The sequence below is a fragment of the Equus asinus genome, chromosome X (genome assembly GCF_041296235.1).
Source record: "Equus asinus isolate D_3611 breed Donkey chromosome X, EquAss-T2T_v2, whole genome shotgun sequence".
Classification (NCBI taxonomy): domain Eukaryota; kingdom Metazoa; phylum Chordata; class Mammalia; order Perissodactyla; family Equidae; genus Equus; species Equus asinus.
This window is the reverse complement of record NC_091820.1, coordinates 36095770-36115596: the sequence shown is the minus strand read 5'-3', so window position 1 is coordinate 36115596 and position 19827 is coordinate 36095770. Positions and strand designations below refer to the sequence as shown.

Here is a 19827-nt window from a genome sequence, read left to right as displayed (position 1 = left end):
GCCTCATAAAATAAGTTGAGAAATGTTTTCCTGTCCTCCTGTTTCCTGAAGATATTGTGTAGAATTTACAGCCTATATTTGGGTAATAAGATTTTTAATCCCAAGTGTATTTGGCTCTCTCCTAACTGATGTACTTATACCACTTACCTTTAATATAATTGTCGGTATACAGATCTTCCTCGATTTATGGTGGGATTATGTCCCAATAAACCTATCATTAAGTTGAAAATATCATGTCAAAAATGCATTAAGTTGAACAAGATCAACAGTTTTCAAAGATTTTTTAAAGCAGTAGAAACTTTTACACACACATGCACACACAGTGTCATTTCACAAGATGATTTATTGAAGTGTGTGTGTCTATGTATTTCAAAAGTTAAAAAAATGAAAAAAAAATGTAACAGTCCATTACAATGTAGACATATTCATCCTTCAGTAAATCTTTGAAGTAAGATGAATCCCTCAAGAGTTGCGCACGCAATTCAACAATAGATTGAGCTCCCATGCTGGAACCCACCATCTAAATTAAAAAAATAGTAAGTTGAACCATTATAAGGGGAATTGTCTCTATTTAGATTTAGATGTAGTATTTTCTTATATGTTTTCTATTTGTTCCCTCTTTTTTTTTTGGTTCATTCCCCCCCCCTTTCCTATTTTCTTTTGGTTTATTTGAACAATTTTTAGTATTTAATTTTCCTTTCTCTATTGTGATTTTTACTATTTGTCTTGGCATAATTTTTAGTAGTCTCTCAGGGACTGCAAAATACACACTTCTCCATCTGTGTAGAATCAATCTGTTACTACTTCAATATGAATGTATAAACTTTACCACCATATATGTAACTTTATGCTTCTGTCTTCGTGCTATATTTGTCTTATATGTTACATATACATGCATTGAGGATCACATCATTCAGTGTTACACAATGTTATATTTTTTGCTTTCTAACATCCAACATGTTTTAAAGGACATCAAAATGTAAAAATATCTATTTGTCCAGATATTTAACATTTCTGTTGCAGTTCCCTTATTCCTGACATTGTTAGCTTCCTTCAGAGATCATTTTCATTCTTTTTAGATTTTTAAATTTGATTTTTATTGAGGTAACATTGGCTTATAATAGTCTATAAATTTCAGGCGTACCTGATTATATATCAACTTCTGTATAGACTGTATCATGTTCAGCACCGAAAGTCTAGTTGCCATCTGTCACTGTACACAAGTACCCATTTACCCCTTCGCACTCCCCCACTTCTTCCCCTTTCATAAACAGCGATCTGTTTCCATATCTGTGTGTTTGCTTGTTTATCTTCCACATATAAGTGAACTCATATGGTAATTGTCTTTCCCCACCTGACTTAATTTGGTTTAGCATAATGCACTTAAGGTTCACTCATGTTGTCACAAATGGGCAAGATTTCACTTCTATTATGGCTGAGTAGTATTCCATTGTATATATATACTACATCTTCTTTATCCGTTTATCCACTGATGGACACTTAAGTTGCTTCCAAATCTTGGCTATTGTGAAAAATGCTGCAAAGAACGTAGAGATGCATATATCTTTTCAAATTGATCTTTTCATGTTCTTTGGACAAATACACAGAAGTGAGATAGCTGGGTCATATGGTATTTCTATTTTTAATTTTTTGAGGAAGCTCCATACTGTTTTCCATAATGGCTACGTCAATTTACATTCACACCAGCAGTGTATGAGGGTTCCTTTTTCTCCACATCCTCTCCAACACTTGTTATTTCTTGTCTTTTTAATAAGACTCATTCTGACAGGCATGAAGTGATAGCTCATTATGGTTTTGATTTGTATTTCCCTAATAATTAGTGATGTTGAACATCTTTTCATGTGCCTGTTGGCCATCTGTATATCTTGCTTGGAAAAATGTCTATTCAGACCCTCTGCCCAGTTTTTGATTAGATTGTTTGGCTTTTTGTTGTTGTTGAGTTGTATGAGTTCTTTATATTTTTTGGACATTAACCTCTTATTGGAGATATGTTTTACAAATATCTTCTCCCGATTGCTAGGTTGTCTTTTTGTTTTGTTGATGGTTTCCTTTGCTGTGCAGAAGGTTTTTAGTTTGATGTAGTCCATTTGTTTATTTTTTCTTTTGTTTCCCTTGCCAGAGGAGACTTATTCAAAAAGATACTGCTAAGACTGGTGTAGAAGAGCCTACTGCCTATGTTTAATTCTAGAAGTTTTATGGTTTCAGGTCTTACATTCAAGTCGTTAATCCATTTTGAGTTAATTTTTGTGTGTGGTGTAAGATAAGGGTCTGCTTTCATTCTTTTGCATGTGTCTGTGCACTTTTACCAACACCATTTATTGAAGAGACTTTCCTTTCTCCATTGTATTCTCTTCACTCCTCTGTCAAAAATTAGCTGTCCATAAGTATGTGAATTTGTTTCTGGGCTCTCAATTCTGTTTCATTGATCTGTGTGTCTTTTTTTGTGCCAGTTCTGTGCTATTTTGGTTACTATAGCTTTGTATTATATTTTGAAATCAGAGAGTGTGATAGCTCTACCTTTGTTCTTTTTTCTCAGAATTGCTTTGGCTATTCAGAGTCTTTTGTTGTTCATATAAATTTTAGGATTCTTCTATTTCCATGAAAAATGTCTTTGTGACTCTGATTGAGATTACGTAGAACCGGTACATTGCTTTAGGTAATATTGACATTTACCATGTTAATTCTTCCAATTCATGAACACATAATATCTTTCCATTTCTTTGTGTCTTCTTCAGTTTGTTTCCTCAATGTGTTACAGTTTTCAGTGTACAGGTCTTTCACCTCCTTGGTTAAATTTATTCCTAGGTATTTTATTCTTTTTGCTGAGATTGTAAATGGGATTGTTTTCTTGATTTCTCTTTCTTCTAGTTTGCTGTTAGTGTGTAGAAACATGACTAATTTTTGTATGTTGATTTTGTACTCCACAATTTTACTGTATTTGTTAATTATTTATAATGCTTTTTTGGTGGATTCTTCAGGGTTTTCTATATAGAGAATCATGTCATCCACAAATAGTCACAGTTTTACTTCATCCTTTCCAATTTGGATAACTTTTATTTCTTTTTCTTGTCTAATTGCTCTGGCTAGGACTTCCAATACTACGTTGAATAAAATTGGTGAGAGTGGGTATCCTTGTCTTGTTCCTCTTCTTTGAGGGATAGCTTTCAGTTTTTCACCATGGAGTATGATGTTAGCTGTGGGTTTGTTGTGTATGACCTTTATTATGTTGAGATACTTTCTTTCTATACCCATTTTATTCAGAGTTTTTATCATAAGTGAATGTTGAATCTTGTCAAATGCTTTCTCTGCATCTGTTGAGATGACCACGTGATTTTTATTTTTCATTTCGTTGATGTGTTATATCTTGTTAATTGATTTGTGGATATTGAAAAACCTCTGCATTCCTGGAATACATTCCACTTGATTGTAGTGTATGATCCTTTTAATGTATTGTTCTATTTGGTTTACTAATTTTTTTTTTAGGATTTTTGCATCTATGTTCATCAGCAATATTGGCCTGTAATTTTCTTTTTTGTGCTGTCCTTGCCTGGTTTTGGTGTCAGCATAATGTTGGCCTCATAAAATGAGTTACAAAACACTCCATCCTCTTCAACTTTTTAGAAGAGTTTGAGAAGTATAGGTTTAAATCCTCTTTGAATGTTTGGTAGAATTCACCAGGGAAGCTGCCTGGTCCTGGACTTTTGTTTTAGGGGAGGTTTTTGATTACTGTTTCAATATTTTTACTAGTGATTGGTATGTTCAGTTTTTCTATTTCTTCCTTTTTCAGTTTTGGGAGGTTTTATGATTCTAAGAATTTATCCATTTCTTCTATGTTATCCAACTTGTTGATGTATAGCTTTTCAGAATATTCTTTTATAATCCTTTGTGTTTCTATGGTATCCATTGTAATTTATCCTCTTTCATTTCTGATTTTATTTATTTGAGTCTTCTCTTTTTTTCTTTTAGTAAGTCTGGCTAATGGTTTGTCAATTTTGTTTAGGTTTTCATAGGACCAGCTCTTAGTTTCATTGATCATTTCTATTGTCTTTATTTTTAAGATTGGCACCTGAGCTAACATCTGTTCCCAATTGTTTTTTTCTTCTTCTTCTCCCCAAAGCCCCCCAGTACATAGTTGCATGTTCTAGTTGTAGGTCCTTCTAGTTCTGCCATGTGGGACACCGCCCCAGTATGGCCTGATGAGCAGTGCCATGTCCACGCCCAGGATCCAAACCAGCAAAATGCTGGGCTGCTGGAGACAGGGTTAAGTGGAACATGTGAACTTAGCCACTCAGCCATGGGGCCAGCCCCTCTATTGTCTTTTTAGTCTCTATTTTATTTATTTATACTCTGATGATTATTATTTACTGCCTTCTACTGACTTTGAGCTTTGTTCTTATTTTCATTTTTCCTTTAAGTATAATATTATATTGTTTACTTGAGATTTTTCTTGTTTCTTGATGTATGCCTGTATTGCTATAAACTTCCCTTTTAGTACCACTTTTGCTGCATCATGTAAGTTTTGGTGTGTTGTGTTTTCTTTTTCATTTGTCTCCAAACCTTTTTGATTTTTCCTTTGGTTTCCTCATTGATCCAATAGCTGTTCAGTAGCATGTTGTTTAGTCTCCATGGATTTGTAAATTTTCCAGCTTTCTTCTTGTATTTGATTTCTAGTTTCATGCCATTGTGGTCAGAAAAGGTGCTTGCTATGATTTCAGTCTTCTTAAATTTATTAAATTTGTCTTGTTTCCAAACATATGGTCTATCTTTGAGAATGTTCCATGTGCACTTGAGAAGATTCTGTATTCTGCTGCTTTTGGATGGAATGTTCTATATATATTAAGTTCAACTGATCTAGTATTTTATTTAAGGCCAATGTTTCCTTGTTGCTCTCTGGATGATCTATTGATGTTAGTGGGGTTTTAAAGTCCCCCACTATTATTGTGTTGCTATTAACTTCTCCCTTTAGGTGTGTTAATGGTTGCTTTATGTACTTTGGTGCTCCTATGTTAGGTGCACATATATTAATAAATGTTATGTCTTTTTTGTGGATTATTCCATTTATCATCATGTAATGTCCATCCTTGTCTCTTGTTATCTTTTCTGGCTTTAAGTCTATTTTGTCTGATATAAGTATGGCTACACTTGCTTTCTTTTGGGTGCCATTTGCTTGGGGTATCATCTTCCATCCCTTCACTCTGAGCCTATGTTTGTCTTTAGAGATGAGATGTATTTCCTGGAGGCAGCATATTGTTGGGTCTTGTTTTTTAATCCATTCAGCCACTCTGTGTCTTTTGACTGGTGAATTCACTCCATTTACATTTAGAGTGATTATTGTTATATGAGGGCTTAATACTGTCATTTTATCTTTTGTTTTCTCATTGTTCTACATTTGCATTGTTTCTTTTTCCTTGTATTTCTGTCTGCCATTTCATTTTGGTGGTTTTCCATGATGTATTTCTCAGTTTCCTCTTTTTTATGTTATGTGACTCTGCGCTAAAATTTTTTGGGGGGTTACCATGAGTTTTTTATATAAGATCTCATAGATGAGATGGTCTTTTTTCTGCTGATAGCATCTTATCTCCATTAGCCTATGCAAGTTCCATCCTTTTCCTCTTCCCCTCTATGTTTTTGTTGTCACAAATCATCTCTTTTTGTATTGTGAGTTTCTTACCAAATTGAAGTGGTTATAGTCATTTAGTGCTTTCTTTCCCTTTAACCTTTATGTTATAATTAAGCGTTTACTAAAGTAGTCTGGTATAGAGTTGCAATTTTCTGATTCCATCTATTTATCTATCACCTTGCTTAAAGCTTTGTGTACCTTTGCCTTTTTGTTTCATGTAGGAGAGCTCTTTCCTTTTTTTCCCCCTAAAGATTGGCACCTGAGCTAACAACTGTTGCCAATCTTCTTTTTTCTTTCTGCTTTTTTTCTCCCTGAATCCCCTCAGCACATAGTTGTGTATTTTTAGTTGTAGGTCCTTCTAGTTGTGGCATGTGGGACACTGCCTCAACATGGCCTGACAAGTGGTGCCATGTCCGCACCCGGGATCCAAGCCAGCAAAACCTGAGCTGCAGGAAGTGGAGCACACAAACTTAACCACTCGGCCATGGGGCTGGCCCCAGGAGAGCTTTTTTCAAGATTTCTTCTAAGGCAGGTCAAGTGGCAATGAACTACCTGAGCTTTTGTTTGTCTGGGACAGCCTTTATTTCACCTTCAGGTTTGAAAGGTACATTTGCTGGATAGAGTATTCTTGACTGACAGTTTTTATATTTTAATATTTTGAATATATTGTTTCTCTCTCTTCTGGCCTGTGGAGTTTCTGCTGAGAAATCTGTTGGTAGCTTAATGGGGGGGGGGGGTCCTTTGTAGGGCATTGTTTTCTTCTCTTTGGCCACCATTAATATTCTTTCTTTGTCATTGACTTTTGGTAGTTTTCATACAGTGTGCCTTGGAGAAGATTTTTTTGCATTGAGATAACTGGGTGTTTTATTGTCTTCATGTATTTGTATATCCACTTCCTTTCCCAGGTTTGGGAGGGTCTCAGCTATTATTTCCTTAAATAAGCTCTCAGCTCTCTTCTCCTTTTCTTCTCTTTCTGGGATACTCATTATCCTTATGTTGCTTTTCCTAATTGTGTTGGATATTTCTTGTACAATTTCACCATTTTAAAAAAAAATCTTAGTTCTCTCTCCTCTTTCACCTGAATCATTTCTAGATTTCTATCTTTGAGCTCCCTAATTCTCTCTTCCTTATGGTCTGCTCTATTTTCAATGCTTTCTACTTTATTCTTCAGCTCATTTATTGAGTTCTTCAGCTCCAGATTTTCTTTTTGGGTCTTTTTTAGAGTTTCAGTCTCTTTTGTGAAGCACTCTTTCTGTTCATTAATTTTAATCCTGAGCTCATTGAACTATCTTTCTGAGTTTTCTTGTAATTCATTGAGTTTCTTCATGACAGCTATTTGGAATTCTCTGTTAGTTCACTATCTTCTGTGACTTCAAGTTTGGTTCCTGGAGAGTCATCAATTTCTTTTTTGTGGTACCATGTTACTGTAGTTCTTCAAGGTGCTTGATGAGTTATTCCTCTGCTAGTGCATTTTTGGTAGCAAATATCTTTCTTATTTGGGTAAATAAGGCTTTGTTTACTTTGATTCTGAGCTTCTTCTGGTTGTATTTGTGAGCCTGTGCTTTCCACCCTCCACTGCTTCTGCCAGACGTATTGTCAGTGCCTTGGTTGTGCTGCTTGTGCCTCTGAGGTTGCTAGTGGTTTGCTGCTTAAGTGTTGCTGCAGTCACACATGTCACCCTGGGTCACCTGGATAATGAGAATTTCTGCTGCTTTCTATGGTTGCCTGGGTCACAGTATCCCCCACTGTGGCATGTGGAGGGGGAGAGTGGGACAAGAGCTGGGGTCATGGGCACCTCTGGCATATCTGGGTTTGTTGGGTCTGCAAGTGCCATTATATGGATGGGGAGGCAAAGTTCCAGGTGCCCCTGCAGCTGGGGGTAACCAGGGTCATGGGTCTGCTGTCACTGTTACCAGGCTCTCTACAGCCTTGTGTACTGCTGCCATGTGTGCTGTATGCACTGCTGCTTTTAGGTTATTTGGGAGTGCTGGCAATGCTGCTGCTGGGGGAGCTGGGTCTGTAGGTGTCACCACCACTTCTGGGTGTGCTTGGGTCATGGGTGACACTGCCACTGCCACAGGGGGAGGGGTACCTGGGTCATGAGTGGTGCTAGGGTTCCTGAAGCCTCTATTCTCCAGTGCCTGCATGGTTCCTGGTACCCCCAGGTCAGGGGCACTGCTGCCTCTGCTGGGGGTCCATCTTGTATGCAGCCCCTGCTGCTGGCAGGGCCAGTTTTGGGGGTGCCACCACTGGGAGCTGGATCATGGATATCACTGCAGTTCCTGAAGCCTCAGGTCATGAGTTCCACCCACCACTGCTCAGGCAAGGGGAGGGGCTGAGTTGAAAGTGCTGCTGCAGTTCCCACATCTTCTGGTCTTGGCCTCCAGGGCAATACTTGGAAACTCAGGTCATGGGCACCACCACTGCTGCTATGGGTATTGGGGTCTTGAATGCAGCTCCCCCGAGTGGAAGCACCAGTGTCAGAAGCACTGCCACTGGGGGAAGGAGAGGGGACTGGGTCACAGGTATTGTTGCAGTTCCAAGATCCTCCAGTCATGATCTCCACAGTGATTCTTGGCACCTCTGGGAGTGTGGGCTGCTTGGATTCCTGGGGCCTCCATTTGTGGGCATTACTTAAGTTCCTGAGACCTCTGATCATGGGCACAGTCACAGTTCCTGGAACCTCTGCTCTTGGGAGCTGCTGTCACTGCACCCCTTGTTCCACCACCTCCAGGAGGGCCAGTCCACCCACCTTCAGATATACAGATGTATAGATTTTCCAGGCATTCTGACATGCTGTGCTAAGAGTCCTTTGTTGGTCTATGGATGTCCTACTGGTTGTAACTTAGAGGGGAGAGACAAAGGGAGAAACTCACTCTACCATGATGCTGATGTCACTCTTTTCATTTTCTTTCTGTCTGAAGAACTTATCTTAGCATTTCTTTTAGTGAAGGTCTGCCAGTTACATATTCTCTTAGTTTTCCTTCACTAAGAAAGCTTTTGGGGGCCGGCCCTGTGGCTGAGTGGTTAAGTTTGTGTGCTCCTCTGCGGTGGCCCAGGGTTTCGCTGGTTCAGATCCTGGGCATGGACATGGCACTGCTTGTCAGGCCAAGTTGAGGTGGCGTCCCACATGTCACAACTAGAAGATCCTGCAACTAAGATATACAACTACATACCAAGGGGATTTGGGGAGATAAAGCATAAAAAAAAAAAAAGATCGACAACAGTTGTTAGCTCAGGTGCCAATCTTAAAAAAATGTTTTTATTTCACCATCTCAAATCATAGATATTTTAGCTGGATATAAAATTCTAGGTTGACAATTCTTTTCTTTCATTACTTTAAAAATTTTGTGCCACTTTGCTCTGGCCTCTGTGGTTTCTGAAAACAAATCTGCAGTCATTTGAATCATTGTTGTTCCCTTATAGGTAACATATACTTTTTTTCCAGTTACTTTTAAGATTATTTCCTTTTCCTTAGTTTTCAGCAGTTTGATTATGATGTATCTTGATGGGATTTCATGGTTTTACCCCATTTAGAATTTGCTTAGCTTCTTGAATCTCTCAGTTTATGTTTTTCATCAACACGGGAAATTTTCAGTCATAATTTTCTCAAATACTTTTTCAGGCCCTCCTATTTATCATTTCTATCTGGAACTCCAATAACATGAATATTAGTCTCGTTTGTTGTTGCTTTGGTACACAAGTACCTGAATCTCTGGGGTTTTTTTTTCAATATTTTGTCTCTCTGTTGTTCATATTAGATGATTTCTATTGGTGAATCTTTGAGTTTACTGACTCTTTTCTGTATCATTTCTATTCTGCCACTGAGTCCATTCAGTGAGTTTTTAAAATTTTGGTTATTGTACTTTTCGGTTTTAAAATTTCGACTTGATTCTTCTTTATGTCTTCTATTTCTTTGCTATGTCTATTTTAATATTTGTTTCAAGATTGTTTGTTATTTCTCATTCAAGCGTTCTTAATAGATAATTTAAGACAATTCCAACATCTGTGTCATCTCATCATTCATGTCTTTTGATGGTCTTTTTCCAGGTGAGTTGAGATTTCATGGTTATTTGCATGATGATTGGTTTTAGTTTGTATCTTGGACATTGTGAACATTGTTTGAGACCCAGAATCTTGTTTATATCTTATGGAAGTTGATATTTTTGTTTTACCCTCTATGTGTTGTGGTTCCAACATCAGTTCAGTTTTCAAAACTTTTGCAGCACTATTTAGATCAGTCCTGCATGTACACCACTTAGTGATCAGTCTGGGACTTGGGTGAAGGTTTTCTTGCTAGTTCAGTTTCCAAATATCTGTTATGCTAATTAGGATATGATCAAAGCATTCACAGGTCAGAAGTGAGCCCAGGGGTTCAAAACAGCTTCATACAATTGCCTTTCTAAACTGCTCCCTCTCCTTTATTTTTTCAGTACTTTTCAATTTTCTAGGCTTCCATTTTCTGTCCTCTGTTCAGAAACTACCCACTTTCTTGGTTGTGTCACTTGCATAAGCAACTGTCAGGAGAGATAGAGAAAAAATTAGTTTGAAGTTTAGTTTCGTTCTCTTGATGTTCTGCCTCCATCTAGAGAAAGGGCCTCATCCCTTAGAGTTTTGATTCCTGGAGGTTCCCAATATGGACTACTTCCTTCTGGGCTGCCTTTGAGGTCACTACCCCCACTGTGGGACCAAAGAACAAGTAGAGTAAATAAAAACCTGAGAGATTTCCCACATTCTTTCTGAACTTTAGCAGCTCTCTTTTCCACTCCTTGGGCCAAAACTTCAAGGCTTCTCCTGTGTCTACTAAATAATCCTCACTTTTGGGTTTCATGTCATGTTCAATTCAGTCTCAAGATGCTGGAAGGAAAAAAAATAATGTTGAACTTACAACTGTTTAGGTTGTATTTCAAACTCTGATATTCTCCCCCAATCCACCTGCCTATATTTACTTTTTAGTTTTCAGATAGGTGTCCATCCACTCCATGAAGATTTTATATTTGAGTTAGTGAGATAAAAGAAGGTCTAGAACTGGACCCAGCTCTATGTGTTTTGTAGAAAGCATATATTTGGGTCTTGCTTTTTTATTGAATCTAACAGTCTCTGTCTTTTAATTGGTATGTTTAGACAATTCACATTTAAAGTGGTTATTGATGTCATTGGATTAAAGTTTACCATCTTGCTGTTTTCTATTCATTGCCTGTGTTCTTTTTTCTTTTCTCTCTCTCTTTTTGCTTTTTCTCATTTTATTTGAGCATTTTTTATAATTCCATTTTATCTGCTGTATTTACTTGCAATTTATGTCCTTTTGTTTTTACTTTTTGGTGGTTTCCCTAGGGTTTACAATGTACATTTTAAAGTACTTTGGGTTCACCTTCAAATAACACTATATTGCTTCATGTGTAGTCTGAGTACCTTATGACAGAATATTCTCAATTTATTCCACCCTTTCCTTGTGTCATTGTTGTATTCATTTCATTTATACATATGCTATAAACACCCAATACATTGTTATTATTATTGCTTTAAATAGTCAGTTATCGTTTGGAACAATTAAGAATATGAAAAACAAAAAGATACATTTTGCCTTCATTTATTCCTATTTCCAAAGCTCTTCCTTTAATTATGGAGATCCAGTTTTCTTACCTACAACATACCACTTTTGCCTAAATAATGTCTTTTAATATTTCTCATAAAACAGGTTTGATGATGATGAATTTCTTCCCTTTTTTTGTCTGAAGAAAAGTTTTTGTTTTGCCTTCATTTTTGAAGGACATTTTTGCTGAATTTAGAATTCTGGATCAACAGATTTTTTCTCTTACTTTCCATACTTTAAAGATTTATTTCTGTTGTCTTTTTTGCTTTTGTGGCTTCTGACAGGAAGTCTAGAGTAATTTTTCTCTTTATTCCTCTGTAGGTAAGGTGTTCCTCCCACCCCTTTTACCTGGCTGCCTTCAAGATTTTATTTTTTGCCTGATTTTGTGCAGTTTGAGTTTGATATCTCTTGGTGTGGTGTGGTTCTTTTTAAAATTTTATTTACTCATCTTGGTGTTCTCTGAGACACTTGGATGTGTGGTTTGGTATCAGTCACTAATTTTGGAAAATTTTGGCAATTATTTTTTCAAGTATTTCTTCCTCATTCTCTCTCTTCTCTTTCTGATATTCTAATTACATATATATTGCACTGTTTGATAGTGTGCTAAAGTTCTTGAATATTTTGTCTTGTTTTCTTTTTTTACTCTTTTTTCTCTCTGCATTTCAGTTTGTGTAATTTTTATTGATCTATTTTGAAGTTCACTGATTCCTCAGTTGTGTCAAGTCCACTGATTAGCACATTGAAGGCATTCTTCAGATCAGTTATTGTGTTTTTTCTCTTGTGTTTACGTTTGATTCTTTCTTATACTTTCCATCCCACTGCTGAAATTACCAATCTAATCTTGCGTGTTGCCTGCCTTTTCCAATAAAGGCTTTAACATATTAAAACTATTTTAAATTCCCTGTCCGATAATTCCAACATGTGTGTCATAACTGAGTCTGGTCCTGATGATTTCTTTGTCTCTTCATGCTGCTTTATTTTTTACATTGATTCTTACCTTTGTGCTGCTACCTGGAGACAATTTATCTCTTGCATCCCTTAAAAATGTAGAGTGCTATTATCTTACTTGATGTTTTTTCAGCCTAGTAATGGGAAATAGGGGACTAAGGACATTCCATGCTGTTCTGATTAAGTCTCAGTCTTAGGCAGGCTTATCCTGAGTCTTGGAGGCATGACCTTCAGAAGTGTTCCTGCTCCTCCTCTAAATACAGTGGTGGGCCTAGCACATATTCCTTCCCCTCCCGGATTAGAGCATTTTTTATGTTTTTCTTCTCCAACTGTACTGAGTTTCCACCAATGCCGTCAGTTCCTGTTGTCCCTTCTTCAGCAGATTAAGGCTCATTTTCCTTAGGGGAGAAAGAGTAGATTGGTCTGGGAAGAGTTTCAGTGGTGTTGGTCATTCCTCTCTGTCAGCTACAGTGAATTTTCACCAGTGTTCTCAAGCTATAGTTTTATTGCCCTGCCCCAAGAAGATTAAGGCTTTTGTTCCATAGGGTATATAGGTAGAATGATCTGGGCAGTTTCAGCAATGGCTGCTGTTCTGTACCCCTCCCCAAGCCAGAACCATAAAGATATCTTTCTCAGCATTCTTGGTCTTCCCTGTCAGCATTGTTAATTGTCATTAACAATTTTAACTGAATCTTATGAGTATATATGTTGTTCAGTAGTATCTGCAAAACAATAAGCAAATACCTGACTCCTGTTACTCCCTGCAGATGCCTGTCTCTACAGATTTTGGGTTAGCTGTTTGCACTGCAATCTCAGTTTTATGATGAATTCAAGAGAAGTCAGTTTGCAATTTTCCAGGGTTTTTATTCTTGTTATAATGATGAGAGAGATGTTCTTTCCAATGCTACATCTCTGAGGGAATACCAGAAGGTCATGTGAACTTCAGGATAAGCTTTTGAGGCTCTATTTTTAAAATTTTATTTATGTATTTTTAATTGCAGTAACATTGGATTATAACATTATATAGCTTTTGGATGCACATCATAATATATTTCGAATGCTGTGTAGATTACATCATGTTCACCACCCAAAAACTAATTATATTCCATCCCCTCACGTGAGACTTATCATCCCTTTTGCCCTCCCTCCCTTCCCCCATGGTAACCACCAATCCAATCTCCACTGCTATGTATTTGTTTCTCGTTGTTTTTATCTTCTACTTATGAGTGAGATCATATGGTATTTGACTTTCTCCCTCTGACTTATTTCACTCAGCATGATACCCTCAAGGACCATCCATGTTGTCACAAATGGCTGGATTGTATCATTTCTTATGGCTGAATAGTATTCCATTGTGTATAAATACCACATCTTCTTTATCCATGTGTCCCTTGATGGGCACCTAGGTTGCTTCCAAGTCTTGGCTATTGTGTATAATGCTGCAATGAACATAGGGGTGCAGGTATCTTTATGCCTTTGCGTTTTCAAGTTCTTTGGATAAATACCCAGCAGTGGGATAGCTGGATCATATGGTAGATCAATTCTTAACTTTCTGAGGATACTCCATACTGCTTTCCATAGTGGCTGCACCAGTTTGCACTCCCACCAGCGGTGTACAAGGGTTCCCAACTCTCCACATTCTCTCCAACATTTGTTGTTTCCTGTATTGTTAATTATAGCCATTGTGACTGGAGTGAGGTGATAACCTCATTGTACTTTTGATTTGCATTTCCCTGATAGCTAATGATGCTGAACATCTTTTCATATGCCTGTTGGCCATCCGTATATCTTCTTTGGAGAAATCTCTGTTCAGATCTTTTGCCCATTTTCTAATTGGACTGTTGGTTTTTTTGTTGTTGAGTTGTATGAGTTCTTTGTATATTTTGGATATTAACCCCTTATCTGATATATGGTTTGAAAATATGTTCTCCCATTTGTTAGGTTGTCTTTTCGTTTTGTTGGTGGTTTCCTTTGCTGTGCAGAAGCTTTTTAGTTTCATGTAGTCCCATTTGTTCATTTTTTCTTTTATTTCCCTTGCCCGGTCAGACATGGGACTTGAAAATATGCTGCTAAGACCGATGTCAAAGAGCATACTGCCTATGTTGTCTTCTAGAAGTTTCATGTTTTCAGGTCTTACATTCAAGTCTTTAATCCACTTTGAGCTGATTTTTGTGCATGGTGTAAGGGAATGGTCTACTTTCATTCTTTTGCACGTGGCTGTCCAGTTTTCCCAATACCATTTATTGAAGAGATTCTCCTTTCTCCATCGTATGCTCTTGGCTCCCTTGTCGAATATTAGCATATAAACCCACCATAAATGTGTGGGTTTACTTCTGGGCTCTCAATTCTGTTCCATTGATCTGTGCGTCTGTTTTTGTGCCAGTACCATGCTGTTTTGGTTACTATGGCTTTGTAGTATAATTTGAAATCAGGGAGTGTGATACCTCCAGCTTTGTTCTTGTTTCTCAGGAATCCTTTCTCCATTTGGGGTCTTTTGTTGTTCCACGTAAGTTTTAGGATTCTTTGTTCTATTTCTGTGAAAAGTGTTGTTGGAACTTTGATAGGCATTGCGTTCAATCTGTAGATTGCTTTAGGAAGTATGGACATTTTAACAATGTTAATTCTTCCAATCCAAGAGCACAGAATATCTTTCCATTTCTTTGTGTTTTCTTCAATTTCTTTCAACAATGTTTTATAGATTTCAGTGTACAGATCTTTCACCTCTTTGGTTAAATTTATTCCTAGGTATTTTATTCTTTTTGTTGCAATTGTAAATGGGATTGTATACTTAATGTCTTTTTCTGCTACTTCATTGTTAGTGTATAGAAACACAACCGATTTTTCTACGTTGATTTTGTGTCCCGCAACTTGACTGTATTCCTTTATTGTTTCTAAAATATTTTAGTGGATTCTTTAGGGTTTTCTAGATATAAAATCGTGTCATCTGCTAAGAGTGACAGTTTCACTTCTTTTCCAATGTGAATCCCATTTATTTCCTTTTCTTCCCTGATTTCTCTGCTGAGGACTTCCAATACTATGTTAAATAAGAGTGGTGACAGTGGGCATCCTTGTCTGGTTCCTGTTCTTAGAAGAATATGTTTGTGTTTTTCTCCATTGAGAATGATATTAGCTGTGGGTTTGTCATATATGGCCTTTATTATGTTGAGGTATTTTCCTTTTATACACATTTTATTTTGACTTTTTATCATAAATGGATGCTGTATCTTGTCAAATGCATTCTCTGCGTCTATTGAGATGATCATGTGATTTTTATTCTTCATTTTCTTAATGTGGTGTGTCACATTGATAGATTTGCGGATGTTGAACCATCCTTGCATCCCTGGAATGAAACCCACTTGATCATGATGTATGATGTCTTTAATGTATTGTTGTATTTGATTTGCTAGTATTTTGTTGAGGATTTTTGCATCAATGTTCAACAGTGATATTGGCCTGTAATTTTCTTTTTTTGTCTTGTCCTTGTCTGGTTTTCGGTATCAGGATAATGTTGGCTTCATAGAATGAAGCCTCCCCTCCTCTTCAATTTTTTGGAAGAGTTTGAGAAGGATAGGTATTAATTCTCCTTTGAATGTTTGGTAGAATTCACCAGCTAAGCCATCTGGTCATGGACTTTTATTTTGTGGGAGGTTTTTGATTGCTGCTTCAATCTCCTTACTGGTGATTGGTCTATTCAAATTCTGTACTTATCCTTGGTCCAGGTTTGGAAGGTTGTATGTTTGTAATAATTTATCCGTTTCTTCTAGATTATCCAATTTGTTGGTGTATAGGTTTTCATAGTATTCTCTTATTATCTTTTGTATTTCTGAGGTGTCCATTGTAATCTCTCCTCTTTCAATTCTGATTTTATTTATTTGAGCCTTCTCTCTTTTTTTCTTGGTGAGTCTAGCTAAGGATTTGTCAATTTTGTTTATCTTTTCAAAGAACCAACTCTTGGTTTCATGAATTTTTTCTATTGTTTTTTTCGTCTCTATCTCGTTTATTTCTGCTCTGACTTTTATTATTTACTTCCTTCTGCTGATTTCGGGCTTTGTTGTTCTTTTTCCTGTACCTTTAGATGTGCTTTTAGATTGTTTATTTGGGATTTTTCTTGTTTGTTGAGGTAGGCCTGACTAGCTATAAACTTCACTCTTACAACCCCTTTTGCTGTATCCCACAGATTTTGGCATGTCTTGTTTTCATTTTCATTTGTCTCCAGGAATTTTTTTATTTCTCCTTTGACTTCTTCATTGACCCAATCATTGTTCAGTAGCATTTTGTTTAATCTCCACATTTTTGTGGCTTTTCCAGTTTTCTTCCTGTAGTTGATTTCTAGTTTCATACCTTTGTGGTCAGAAAAAAATGCATGGTATTATTTCGATCTTAAATTTATTGAGACTTTTTTGGTGGCCTAATATGTGATCCATCCTGGAGAATGTTCCTTGGGCATTTGAAAAGAATGTGCATTCTGTGGGTTTTGGATGGAATGTTCTGTGTATATCTACTAAGTCCATCTGGTTTAATGTGTCCTTTAAGGCCAGTGTTTCCCTGTTGATCTTCTGTTTGGATGATCTATCCATTGGTGTAAGCGGAGTGTTAAAGTCCCCTACTATTATTGTGTTACTATTTCTCCTTTTATGTCTGTTAATAATTGCTTTATATATGTAGGAGCTCCTATGTTGGGTGCATAGATATTTACATGTGTTCTATTTTCTTGTTGGATTGTTCCCTTTATCATTATGTAGTGCCCATCTTTGACTCTTGTTACAGGTTTTGTTTTAAAGTCTATTTTGTCTGATATAAGTATTGCTACCCCCACTTTCTTTTCTTTGCTATTTGCATGGAATATCTTTTTCCATTCTTTCACTTTCAGTTTGTGAATGTCTTTAAATCTGAACTGTGTCTCTTGTATGCAGCATATACATGGGACTTGTTTTGTTATCCAACTGGCCACCCTATGCCATTGATTTGAGCATTTAGTCCATTGATTTTTAAAGTAGCTATTGATAAATATGTATTTATTTAAATTTTGTAACTTTTTTTTCTGAGTGTTTTAATACTTCCTGTCTTTTTCTCTTGCTCTCTTCCCTTGTGGTTTGATGGCTATCTTTAGTAATATGTTTGATTTCTTTTGTCTTACTTTTTTTCTTGCTTGTTATAGGTTTCTGATTTGTGATTACCATGAGGATCCTATTTAATATACTATGCATATAACAGTCTATATTGAGTTGATAGACTCTTTAGCTTGACCTCTTTCTAAAAGCTCTACTTTTTCACTCTCCTCCTCCCACATTTGAGGTTTTTCAAATCATATATAGTCTCTTGTTTAGTGGGTGTCCATCAATTACCCTCTTATCATTGAAACAGGTGATTTTAGTACATTTGTCTTTTAACATTCATATTATCTTCACAGGTAGTTAATATCCTAGATTTACTATATTTTTACCTTTGCAAGTGGTTTTATTGCCTGTTTTTTGTTGTTGTTTTGTCTTTTGGATAATAATTTTTTTTTTAATCTCTATTTGTGGTCATTGCTTTCCCACTGAAATAAGTCCCTTCAGCATTTCTTGTAGAACTGGTTTCTTGGTGATAAACTCCTTTAATTTTTGCTTCAGGGAAGCTCTTTATCGCTGCTTCCATTCTGAATGACAACCTTGATGGATCGAGTATTCTTGGCTGTAGGTTTTTTTCCTTTTAGCACTTTAAATATATTGTGCCATTCCCTTCTAACCTGTAGGGTCTGGCTGAGAAGACCACTGATAGGCTGATGGGCTTCCCTTTATATGTCACTTGTGGCCTTTCTCTTGCTGCTTTTAGGATTCTCTCTTTATCTTTAATTTTGGACATTTTAATTGTAATATGTCTCGGTGTGGGCCTCTTTGTGCTTATCTTGTTTGGAGCTCTCTGTGCTTCCTGAACTTGGATGTCTGTTTCCTTCCACAGGTTAGGAAAATTTTTGTCTATTATTTTTTCAAATAAATTCTCTTCCCCTTTGTCTCTCTCTTCTCCTTCTTGGACACTTATAATCCAAATGTTAGCATGCTTGATATTGCCCCAGAGTTCCCTTAGACTGTTCTCGTCTGTCTAATTCTTTTTTCTGTTCGGCTTGGGTGATTTCCTCTAGTCTTTTGTCTAGCTTGTTGATGTGTTCTTCTGCATCCTCTACTCTGCCATTGAGTCCCCCTAGTGGTTTTCTCATTTTCAGTATTGTATTCTTCTTTCTGACTTTTTAAAATATCTTCCCGTTCTTTGCTGATGTGCTCACTTTGTTCATCCAGTCTTCTCCCAATATCTGTGAGCATCCTCATGATATTTTGTTTGAGCTCTTTGTCAAGTAGTTCTATTGTTTCTGTTTCATTCAGTCATTTTTCTGGGGTTTTGTCCTGTTCCCTTGCTTGGAAAGTATTCCTTTGCCTCCTCATTATGCCTCTTTCTCTGTGCTTATTTCTATGTATTAGGTGAGTCAGCTATGTCCCCTGATGGTGGAGGAGTGGCCTTATGTATGAGATGCCTTATGAGGCCCAGCAGTGTGCTTCCCTCTCGTCACCAGTCCAGAAGATCCAGGAGTGACCCCTTGGTGGGCTATTTGTGTCCTGCTGTGGCAGGGCTGCTCCCAGTGTAGGTACCCAGGGAGTCTAGTCTTTCCTTCCCTGGCCCGCTGTTTGTAAATCCAGTTTGGGGTGGCTCAGCACCATTGGCTACAGTCTATCAGCACACTCCTATTGCAGTTTTTCTCTTAATTGGGTTGGTACCCAGTGCAGCTGGTTGCTAGGCTCAGGGGCTTGCAGTTGCTATAGGCCTCAGGCCTACAAGGCTGTTGTCAGTTCTCTTAGGAGTGCAGCTAAGTGAGTGAATGGGGCTAGCCCTAGGTGTGGGAGCACTCAATTGTTTCAGGCTTTGGAAGGTGGGGCTGATCCTTTTTATGGCTATTTGTGAAGCACAGGTCTTCTGCTGCTGATAAGGCTCACCCCCCCATAGGACACACACACTGTCCAACACAGTCCTGGTTCATGCAAACTTCTCAACACCCTGGAGCGTACCTGGATGCCGCACTGCAGAGACCCCCACCTCTCTACCAATGCCCCCCACAGTTCACCTGGTCCTCACACAGTCCCTGTCCCACAGAGGCAGACACCCTTGCCTGCCTGTAGAGGATCAAGGCACCCAGTCAATGCAGGCTAAAAAGTAGCCTGAGAGCTTGCCCTTAGGTGGGGCCAGACCCTAGGGTGGGTTGCCTTCCCTGGCTGAACTGGATTCGATCTGTGCTCTAGTGGGCGTGGCAGACCCCTAGGCTAACAGGCCAAGGGATGATCCTCAATGGTGCCCACCGAGGTCTGTGTCAGCATGTCTGGACCAGTTCAGAACAATGGCCCCCACCAATGTCTCAGTCTCCGGAGAGGTCCCTCCTCTCACCAAGATGCCCCCAGAACCCACCAGGTGAGTCTCGTTTCCAAAAAAGACTATCAGCCTTCTTTCTGGTGATTTTAGGTTGCTGCAATGAGTGAGTTTGTGTGTGGGCCCTTAATGACCCAGGTCTTTTCAGCTTTGGGCTGATGGCTTTTCTGGGGGTATCCTCACTGCAGTTAATCGCCAGCAAAGCCAGACAGTAAGACCCCCATCTCAGTTGGGCTGAGTCTGAAGGATGCTT

General features: G+C 37.8%; 1 protein-coding gene across 8 annotated transcripts in view; it reads left to right on the top strand.

Moving 5' to 3' along the window:
- The window catches only part of PFKFB1 (6-phosphofructo-2-kinase/fructose-2,6-biphosphatase 1), a 74642-nt gene that overhangs the window by 25986 nt on the left and 28829 nt on the right, over positions 1-19827 (top strand). For 2 of the 8 annotated variants that reach the window (XM_070502884.1, XM_070502887.1), the window contains exon 2: positions 19451-19616. The exons of the other annotated variants lie outside the window; for them this stretch is intronic. In XM_070502884.1, coding sequence (XP_070358985.1) covers positions 19487-19616 — 130 coding nt within the window. In that variant the 5' untranslated portion in view covers positions 19451-19486. The remainder of the gene's footprint in view (positions 1-19450; positions 19617-19827) is intronic. 8 annotated transcript variants of the gene reach the window in all.